This window comes from Malus sylvestris, chromosome 13 (assembly GCF_916048215.2).
Source record: "Malus sylvestris chromosome 13, drMalSylv7.2, whole genome shotgun sequence".
In the NCBI taxonomy this organism is placed as follows: domain Eukaryota; kingdom Viridiplantae; phylum Streptophyta; class Magnoliopsida; order Rosales; family Rosaceae; genus Malus; species Malus sylvestris.
The window spans coordinates 35155917-35166804 of record NC_062272.1 but is presented as its reverse complement, the minus strand read 5'-3'; the positions used below and the strand labels follow the sequence as shown (position 1 = coordinate 35166804).

General features: G+C 35.9%; 1 protein-coding gene and 1 pseudogene across 1 annotated transcript; both read left to right on the top strand.

Moving 5' to 3' along the window:
• The first annotated feature begins 301 nt into the window (after nucleotides 1-301).
• Nucleotides 302-415, top strand: LOC126598243 (U4 spliceosomal RNA; annotated as a pseudogene).
• A 4072-nt stretch (nucleotides 416-4487) lies between these two features.
• On the top strand, nucleotides 4488-10639 carry LOC126594742 (very-long-chain aldehyde decarbonylase CER3-like). Its single transcript, XM_050261000.1, has 11 exons — nucleotides 4488-4923; nucleotides 5056-5291; nucleotides 5412-5650; nucleotides 6003-6222; nucleotides 6677-6804; nucleotides 7041-7297; nucleotides 7498-7605; nucleotides 9050-9256; nucleotides 9746-9856; nucleotides 10056-10229; nucleotides 10354-10639. The coding sequence occupies exons 1-11, from the start codon at nucleotides 4873-4875 to the stop codon at nucleotides 10522-10524; spliced, it is 1902 nt and encodes a 633-aa protein (XP_050116957.1). The 5' UTR covers nucleotides 4488-4872; the 3' UTR covers nucleotides 10525-10639.
• Nucleotides 10640-10888: the final 249 nt, after the last annotated feature.

Sequence of the window (10888 nt, the reverse complement as noted above, 5' to 3'; positions counted from 1 at the left end):
TGTGCATGGTATGCATTGATTGTGCATGAACGGTTTGCCTTATTTCAGTCCAAAGACTAAAAAAAATGTGTCATTTTTTGCAATTTCCCTATAAATATGCATAAAGTATAAGATAAAAAGTATCTAAGACGGAATTATCGACATGCATGCTAGGTGGTGATTACCATGGAATTATCTACCTCCAGTCAGCTTCAAATATTCTGCACCCTTTTTATATGTGCCATCTCTCTGGCCTCTCTAACTTTTTGATACATGTCATAGAACTTAACACTATTTAGCTTTGTCAACTAGCACTAATATTATTTTTGCGCTTTGGGCAATGACGCAGCTAATGAGGTTCTAACCAAAGCGCGTCTATTGCTGGTTGAAAACTAGCATTAATATTATTATAAGAAAAAAAAAAGTTTAACAAAATAAAAAGCCCTGACCCAACCCTGAAAACCACCACTGATTTGTAACACATCTCTGTCTCTCTCCATCCAATCCCTTGACATTGCAGCCGCCCGAATTTTTTTCCACCAAATTACATGGGCTCGTAGACACGGAGGATCAGCACCGCAAGACCCGACGCATTTAACTCAACATCCAAACTGAGTTTCTGGGTTTTGAAAGTTTTAATTTTCTGATTAAGAAAAGGAATTAATTAGATGTTTATGGAGATTAACGATGCTCCAGTGAAGTCAAAGATGGAGAACTGTGAAGTAATAGAGCAGATTGCAAGAGAGGAATTTGGATTATTTAATTAAGAAGATAACATAGTTGGATTAGAGAGCTACCAGTGTCAAGTGGTGTTAAGTTTAGGGACATGTTTCCCTTTTTATTTCTCACACACTCCTTATCTATAAATTAGCTAGAGCAAGGGAAACGAAGACAAGGGACCTAATCGAAGTGAGGTGCAACAAGGATGAGAATGAAAATGTTATTGCTATCCTGAACATAGTCAAAGATAGATGGAGAGGTTATTTTTATAATCTTTTCAATGAAAAACGTGAAATTAGTACTTATTTGGGGGAGTTGAGTAACTCAAAAGAGTGTAGAAACTACTCATTTTACCGCCGAATTAGGATGGAGATTGCATAGAATTGTTAATGATGTCGGCGGAACCCTAATCTTTCCCATAATTGTTTTTATTTAAAGAACGTTTTTCCTTCTTTGCTGCCGTTATTTTCAAATTTCCAGATTTCTTTTTTATTATTTTAATATTTTAAATTTCAAAAATCTCAAAATTTTGATAAAATCTATTTTAAATAATTAATTAAGAATTAGTTCAATTATAAATTAGTCAAAAAAATCCTTATGGAGGACGACCTTGGATGAGTGATTATACTATAATTTCCTTGTACTCTTGCAAGTAATTTACGTGATTTTAACCCTCTTTGCGCAATTAATAAAAATCCTATCACAAGCCTTATGACAAGAACATTTGAAGGGAGTATTTCTATCATAAAGAGTGTTGTTTAGTAAGTGACCATCTCCTACATATTTGATTCAGTTGCTAGTCAACATATTTGCAATTGGAAGATGATTGTGGGAGTTGGGAATGACACTAAAATCTCTACAAAAGGAATTGGCACTTACATGCCCAAACTACACTCTAGGAAATCTTGAAACTTAAAAATTGTTTAAATTTTCCTTCATATATAAAGAACTTAATTTCCATCCCTATGCTTTTAAGAGATGGATACTCAATATTGTTTGACAAGATGAGTTGTGCTTTATACTTGACCAGTCGTGTCATCTCTCATTGTAATATGATCGAGGTACTTTTTCACCTAGAGACTTGTAGTGGTTTGCACTGTATTGGGAGTAGGAATACCTCAAAACCCTAAAGAGCAAGAGAAGAAATTAATCAAGTTAAGACGTGACATCTTAAACTTGGACATGCAACCTTGATAAGATTCGCAAGATGTCGAAAGATGAATATCTCATTAAGTAATAACCAAGTGGTCACTTATGAGTCTTATTTAAAGGGGAAGATGTCCAAATCTTCCTTCACTGGGTGAAGAGAGTGAGTCTCTCAGATATTAGGGTTAATCCACGCTAATGTACATGTGGACCTATGTCTACCACATCAAGAAAAGGCTTCTCCTACTACATCACATTCATCCATGATCACTCTTGGTTTGACTATGTATATCTTACACAAGTCAAAATTTTTTGAAAGGTTCAAAGAATTCAAGAATGAAGTAGAGAATCAAGCTGAAAAACAGATAAAGGCCCTAATATCAGATCGATGGGATGAGCATCTGATTAATGAATTCCTAGATTAACTCAAAGAGTGTGGAACAGTATAACGATGGACTCCACCATAAACTTCTTAACTTAGTGGAGTTTTCTAAGAGGAGAAACCAAATGATTTTTGCTGATCTACCATTATCATTCTAGGAATATGCGCTACAAACAACAATTTATTTGCTTGATAAAGTGCCTTCTAAATTTGTTTCACAGACATTCCCTGTATGAGATATGGCATGGCAAAAAGCCAAGTCTTAATTATTAATATTTGGAGTTGTTAAACATACATTAAGAAGATTCAAGATGACAAGCTCGTGTGAGATCAGTCAAGTGTTACCTTGTAGGGTATCCCAAACAAATTATGGGATACGAGTTTTACCATCCTGAAGACCAGAAAATCTGTGTCACCAATACCAACATGCTTCAAAAGGAAAAGAAGCTCCAAATAGAACGGTGGATATTAATGAGATTAATGACGAACCAAAAACAACCACTCAACAAATTGATAACCATGTTCATAAACCCATGTTCCATGTATATCTGACAAGATCAGCAACCTACATTAAAGGTATTGTATGGATAAGAGTTTTGGAGAGTTGCACTTTCGTAGTGACAATGACAGAAAGGAGGACCATACAGACTACACTCATTAATGTCGACATTCTTAATTATTAATATTTGGAGTTGTTAAACATACATTAAGAAGATTCAAGATAACAAGCTTGTGCGAGATCAGTCAAGTGTTACCTTGTGGGGTATCCCAAACAAACTATGGGATACGAGTTCTACCATCCTAAAGACTAGAAAATATGTGTCACCAATACTGCTAAGCTTCAAAAGGAAAAGAAGCTCCAAATAGAACGGTGGATATTAATGAGATTAATGACGAACCACAAACAACCACTCAACAAATTGATAACCATGTTCATAAACCCATGTTCCACGTATATCTAACAGGATCAGCAACCTACATCAAAGGTATTGTATGGATAAGAGTTTTGGAGAGTTGCACTTTCTTAGTGACAATGATAGAAATGAGGACCATACAGACTACACTGATTAATGTCGACATTAATTAAAAAAAGGGTAAGAAGCCATGATCAAATCCGAAATGGATTCCATGTGTTAAAATCAAGTCGGGATTCTAATAGACCTTCTACATGGTATAATACCAATTGGAAACAAATGGGTCTAGAGAATGATCCGCGCCAATGAGTACATGGAAACTTATAAGGCTAGACTAGTAGCCAAAGGCCACAAATAACAAGTGATTGACTATGAAGAAATCTTCTCTTATGTAGCCATGATTAAGTCCATCCAGATTTTGCTTGCTATAGCTGCATACTATGATTAAGAGATCTGGCAAATAGATGTGAAGATAGCCTTTCTGAATGACTACCTAGAGGAAAAGCTCTATATATATGACTCAACCTGAAGGCTCCGTGTCCAAGTTTGAAAAGACTAAATTATGCAAGTTTCAAAGATCTATTTATGGACTCAAGCAAGCTAAACGATTTATACTTTCATCACACTCTGTGTGGAGAATTTTCACGCTTAGCATGTGCACAACACAATTTGGGTGACCTAGAGCACGTGTGGTTGTTAAACTTCACACGCAGAACAATTTGCTCTTATTTATATCATGATGAGAAAGTTGATGGTCTATCATAAATGCAATTGGTAATATGTAGAGTAACTCAACTACTTATAAACACATACATGCAAAGTCCATTCTTTTGCAATGCCGAATTCAGATTCTAGAAAATTAGGGATTATTGGATGACAAATCTAGTGTGACGGTTACTTAGTGCATATTAATGTTATGATTGATGATGTCACAAGAGTTGATAAGGAAATTACGAAGAAAGGCCAACAAGGGGAAACTGGTTGGGTACTGCCAAGCTTCCCAACCGTATGAGGCATTAAATTTGGTTGTGGGATTATTAGGCCATGACTACACAGCCTCTACAGCTGTGTCAGTTTGATAAGTATACACGGTGTGTTGTGTTGTGAAAATGCCATCCAACGCGTAGAAATTCGCACGCCATAGAAGAAAAACATAAAGGCCTTGAACCGTTGAGGTGGTGACTGATGACCGTCCAAGCGAATTGCCTGCCTGACTAACCTATAACAACGACAAAATATATATCAGAGACAAACGGGGAGAGAGAGAGAGAGAGACCGATCATAAATTAAGATCTCTAACTGTATTGGATGTGATACTCTCCCTCCCTCCCTATTCTTTCTTCTATATAACAAACCAAGCTCCAGCCCTACCAACATATACAGATATCTTCAATATCTTCAAGAGAGAGAGAGAGAGAGAGAGAGAGAGAGAGAGAGAGATCAGATTAATTTAAATAGTTGAGGAGGCAACAACCACTCATACACAATTGCTGCTAGGTAGCTTGGCAATTTCATTACGCAAATTAAGGGGTGAATATTGCCTCCCTCCTCTCTCTTATAGTACATCTTTTTTGTGATTATCTTGCTAGCTACCTTGTCTAACCTAGCGAGATTTTCTGGAAAGCTCTTTCTTTCTCATCAACAACCAACTAGTCCTCTTCAGGAATTTGGGATTATCGATCAGGAGCGTTTACATATATACATACATACAAAAGATTTAGGGAAATTAATATGGGTGTTCCTTTGTCTGCTTGGCCTTGGGAATACCTAGGCTCCTTCAAGGTATGTATATGCTACTTATCCTTTCTTTTGTTTTTCCTGTAATTTTGTATGTCTATTACATATTAGATTCAGAGTAATTAATTGGTACTGATACATATATGTATATATGGGATTTGGTTGAAATAATTACAGTATGTGCTGTTCGGACCTTTGATCGGAAAAGTCTTGTATTCAATAATCCATGAGAAGGAGGATCCCCTCACACTACTCACCACCAGCTGGTGTCTCCATATTCTCCTTCTATGCATACTTCGAGCCGTAATTCACCAGCTATGGTCTAGTTACACCAACATGCTCTTCCTCACAAGAAATCGCCGGATCATCCAACAGGGGGTTGATTTCAAGCAGATTGACAAAGAATGGCACTGGTGATCCATTCATTCTTTCATCTTTTACGTTAATTACTCACTGTAATTTATAAACTTGAATCCGTTTAATGAATTAGATGTTTGATCTGCTATTTTTGTGTTTTTTTTTTTTTATGGCAGGGATAACTTCATAATTCTTCACGGTCTGATTGCCTCCATGGTCTGCTGTTTGGTGCCATCATCTCTGCAAAACCTACCCTTGTGGAGTACAAGAGGATTTATTACCACTCTGGTACTTCACGTGGGAGTTTCAGAACCTTTATATTACTGGGTGCACAAACGTTTTCACAGCAACAACTACTTTTTTGACAATTACCATTCACTTCACCATTCATCTCCAGTACCACAGACCTCTACCGGTAGGTTGGAGACCATTAATATTTAACTACTTACCACCAAACTCATCTATCATTCTGATGAACATGTCCTATGCCCATACCCTTTCATTTATTTTTTGGGATCTTCTACGCTATCCTCAAGTAACCCGGTGTTTTAACTCTTGGATCTTTATTTAAAAATAAGAAAATTGAGATCTAATAATTAAAACGGCAGGAATATCTCTTACTATGAGCATCCTAGAATTTTGCTCCCAGTGCTTTCTTCATTTCTTTTTATTTATTTATTTATTTATTTTTGTCAAACTTTCTTCATTTCATTTGCAGTTATATATAAATTTTTATCATTTTTTGTTTTTTGCTTTTATTTATGCAGCTGGAAATGCAACCCTGTTGGAACATCTGATATTGAGCATAACTATTGGAATTCCAGTTTTTGGTACGAATCTGATGGGTTTTGGATCAGTGTGCATGATCTATGGCTACGTTTTGGTTTTTGATTTTCTGAGATGTTTGGGGCATTCCAATGTTGAGGTCGTTCCTCATCAACTCTTTGAGAAAAAACCGTTCCTCAGATATCTTCTCTATACTCCAACGTAAGCAATTACCCACTACACGGCGCGCACACACATACAATATATATAAACACACACACATACACATACACAAATATATTCATATATATATTACTAAGAGTGTTGATACTGTTATGCCAAAAAACCAAAAACATCATTAATCTAGATAACAACAACAGCAAGTGATTGTACTACGTATGCCATGATTCAATATATATATATATACACACATCCTTTTTTTTTTTCAATACCCAAAGAAGAAGCCTAATCACATTCAATTCGTACAATCGACTCAAAATTAGTATTTTGAAGCTGTAATTATGGCATAGGGATATGCAGATACGTAATAAATGAGTTGGATTTCTAATTATGGTGATTCGAACGCAAAATTAGTATTTTGAAGCAGTAATTATACTTAACAAAACTCTTTTTTTAACTTGTTTTGTTTTCCTGCTTATGGCATATGGATATGCAGATACCACAGCCTGCACCATACTGAAATGGACACCAACTTCTGCCTTTTCATGCCTCTCTTTGATGCACTGGGGAAGACACTAAACGCAAAATCCTGGGGACTACACAAAGAGATTAGCTTAAATGCAGGTGGGTACGGGTAATTATTTAACAGCTAATTTGAATATCCCAATTTATGGATAAGATTTTGACATTAACATGATAAGTATCTTTCAAAATAATACGGCCCTGCATACATAATGCTTTGACAAAGACTGACTGAACGTATGTGCCTCTCCTGCAGCCATACATTTTCACATCATACAATTCAGTGACGCCCGTATAACTATTAATGCATTGACAATGAATAATAATGGTGCCTGCAGGTAAAAATGGCAAGGCACCGGATTTCGTTTTCCTCGCGCATGTGGTGGATCTGTCGTCGTCTTTGCACGTGCCGTTTGTTTTCCGATCATTCTCATCGATTCCATTCTCAATGAGATTCTTCTTAGTGTTTGGTTGGCTTCCAGGCATTGTAGCCATGCTAGCAATGTGGGCATGGGCTAAAACTTTCCTGATTTCTTTTTACAACCTCAGAGACCGCTTGCACCAGACATGGGCTGTGCCTCGATACGGCTTTCAGGTTTGCCCTCTTATATAACTCTTTTGCTACATTCAAAAGAGTTTTCTTGTCAATCGTACGTATTGTGAATCTGAACGATTGATCAACTTGAATCTTATCTGAAAGCGTTTTTTATATAAACATTAGCCTAACTAGGCTATAATTACTAGTTAATTTTATTGGGATACTGATACTTGGAACAATTTGCTGTTTACTTGCAGTATTTTTTACCATTTGCTCTAGATGGCATCAATAATCAAATAGAGCAAGCAATCCTTAGAGCTGATAGAATGGGGGTCAAGGTCATCAGCCTTGCAGCATTAAATAAGGTTGGTATCCCAATTCCTTTCCTATTTATTAACCTTTTGTTTGGAAGTGCAGATTCAATCCAGATCTAATGAGCTCTGATTGTGGTTGTTGGCCTTACCAATATTACTTCTGAATAAAATTTTGGTTGTTGTTCATTTAAAACTGAGTAGTGTAAATGTAGTTAGACCATTCACTTGAATTAGTTGAGAGTTGAGGCGACATTGAATCAATATCATGTTATGATCTGTTAAAACTAAACACCCCACACCAACGGCATGCACATGTTTTCTGCTCCGTTTTGGGTCATGCACATAGCCATTCTTATTTAACACTCGATCAACCAAGTGCATTCAATCTAAAAACTCAAAATTTTAGGATGCTTCGGAGTGAGATATTTTGGGTATTTTATCAGTTAAATCTTGGTTTTTGTATTTTAAACAAAAATCTAACTGTTAAAACACGTGAAGTATATCATACTCCAGAGTATCATAGAAAATCTCCTACTTAGGTACTCTACCAACCAAGTGACCACATGGGACTACCATACGTATTGATCTACCAGTCGTGCATAAGATAAAATGTTGAAAAAGATCTCAAATTGGAATCCCCCAAATTAAGCTGTTAATCGAAACAAAAGAAAGAATTCCTTTGGCATGCTTAAAGGGGGAAAGTACCTAAAATTCTTGTCATGTGAAAAATAGATAAGATAGGTGTGGAATGTGAAAAACATGCATATTGATGTGGTTAACTTATTTAATTATTATTATTACCCAAACCTAATTTCATTCACGTTTATGGAGATATCTAGTTAGAGAGGTCACATCCTCCCACAATTGCGGCCAAGTAAGAATAATATTTGGCTACTCAAATATGAGTAGGAACTCCTACTCAAAACTTTTACTGTTTTAATCACAAATTTTTGTGCTTATGATTGAAACCATTCATATCATCTCTACAAAAAAATTAATAAATAAAAACTAAGGTCGTTTAGTCAACATATTGTAACAAATACATAAACGATTCATAATTCTTTTACCAATACCGCTCATTTGTTTTCAAACAGTTTGATGACTAAACAATCTTAGTTTTAATTCATTTTTTGCAAAGGCGATCTTTATAGGGTGGTTTATAATATGAACGGCTTTGATTATGAACACGAAATTTTATAAATTGAAAACGAACAATTTTGAGAAATTTTGAATAAGAGTTCCTACTCATCTTTGAGTAGCCAAGTATTGTTCGGCAAATAAATATACATGAATGGGGGGGGGGGGGTTGTCGAGGGCCAAATTATATTAAGATAAAATTTCGCACTTTTAGTTGTCGTAACAATCAAATCATAATTGTAAACTGTTATTGGATCAAATTTGGGGATTGTATTGTATATTTACTCAGATAACTGCAGCAAACCCATGCAATTTGTGCCTGTGTATATTTATTAATATTAATGTGGTGGGCATGAAGAACGAAGGACTGAATGGGGGCGGAACGCTCTTTGTCAACAAGCATCCAGACCTTAGAGTTCGAGTGGTCCATGGCAACACATTAACTGCTGCTGTCATTCTCAACGAGATTCCAAAGGATGTCAAGGAAGTTTTTCTTAGTGGTGCTACCTCCAAGCTTGGAAGAGCTATTGCCCTCTATCTTTGCCGTAGGAGAGTACGCGTTCTGGTGAGTATATGTTTTCCATTTTCAGTTCACCAACCTTACGTATGAAGACGACGATGATTGTGTGGTAATGTTAAGTTTTGGAGTTCTTGTGTAAAAAAACATTTTCTTCTCAAAAGTAAATAAAGTGCTCGCATAAATGATTTTTTGAAGAATCTAATATAAGAGCAAGCTGCCCAGCTTACTGAAAATGAAGCTACATACATAAATTGATTGAATCTACATGTGTGTGTGTGTGTGTGTCTATTTAGTTTTTATGGGTTAATTATTAAATCGATCTATATGCTGTTAGGATACCATACCAGATGGCACAATAAGATAGTGACAAGTGTACTAAGGTTGTTAATAGTTAGTTAATTGTTAGTAATAGTATCTTGTAAAAGAAGAAAGGCAGTTAATGAAATTGTACTTGGTGTTGTGCTATCGTATCACGGTGTACAATCATAGAAGATGTAGAGCAGGTTCTAACATATGCATACACCCATGGTGCAGATGCTGACTCTATCAACGGAAAGATTTCAAAAAATTCAGAAGGAAGCGCCAGCAGATTATCAACAATACCTTGTGCAAGTAACAAAGTACCATGCCGCACAAAATTGCAAGGTAAGCGAATGGTGTACACATTGTCTGTAATTAAACTTACGGCACCCATAGACAATCGTACATACAAATTACGTTTTCTACAGTTTTAACCCTAAACCCTAAACATTTTGGTCTAATCACTTTGGAATGTTTTGTTATCAAGAAACAAGCAAGCAAAGCGCCCTAGTTGTGAATCTAAACCTTATATGAATTATGGCAGACATGGATTGTGGGGAAATGGATCACACCAAGAGAGCAACGTTGGGCCCCAAGTGGAACTCATTTCCATCAGTTCGTGGTTCCACCCATCTTGCAGTTTAGAAAAGACTGCACTTACGGTGATCTTGCAGCCATGAGGTTACCTGATGACGTTGAAGGCCTTGGCATCTGCGAGGTAACTAAATTAACCTCTTTACTTAATTAATTAATCAATTATCTCTTGTAAAACATCTTGATATATATTAATTGATTAAATTATTATATTGTTAATTTAATTTTTGGTAATATGCGACATGCAGTACACGATGGACAGAGGAGTAGTGCATGCATGCCATGCGGGAGGCGTTGTTCATTACCTGGAAGGTTGGACTCACCACGAAGTCGGGGCTCTGGATGTTGACAGAATTGACCTTGTATGGAATGCTGCTCTTAAACACGGTTTAAAGCCTGTTTCATCGAAGCCAACTTAATTTACTGTTTCATATACCGGAGTCGTATATTAAAGCCTTGGGTTGTGTGACATATATGCACTAATGGATATTTATTTATACCTCAATGCAGCAAAAGCAACCATTTCTATTTTAATTTTATTTAACATACAACTTTACTCATGCACCTGAGTTCCTAATATTTGATCAATTCTTTTTTCATATCGCAGAATATATATTTCATTTGAATCTTGAGTCTCTGTTAAAGAAGTTTTCACAAGAAAGTAACATTTCAAAAATTTCAAGTGAGACTAATTTGTGATTTTTGGCCTATAATTACCTAAAACAGTGCATCAACCTACTATATATATAGTAACCTAAAACCACAACTACAAAATTTGTATTT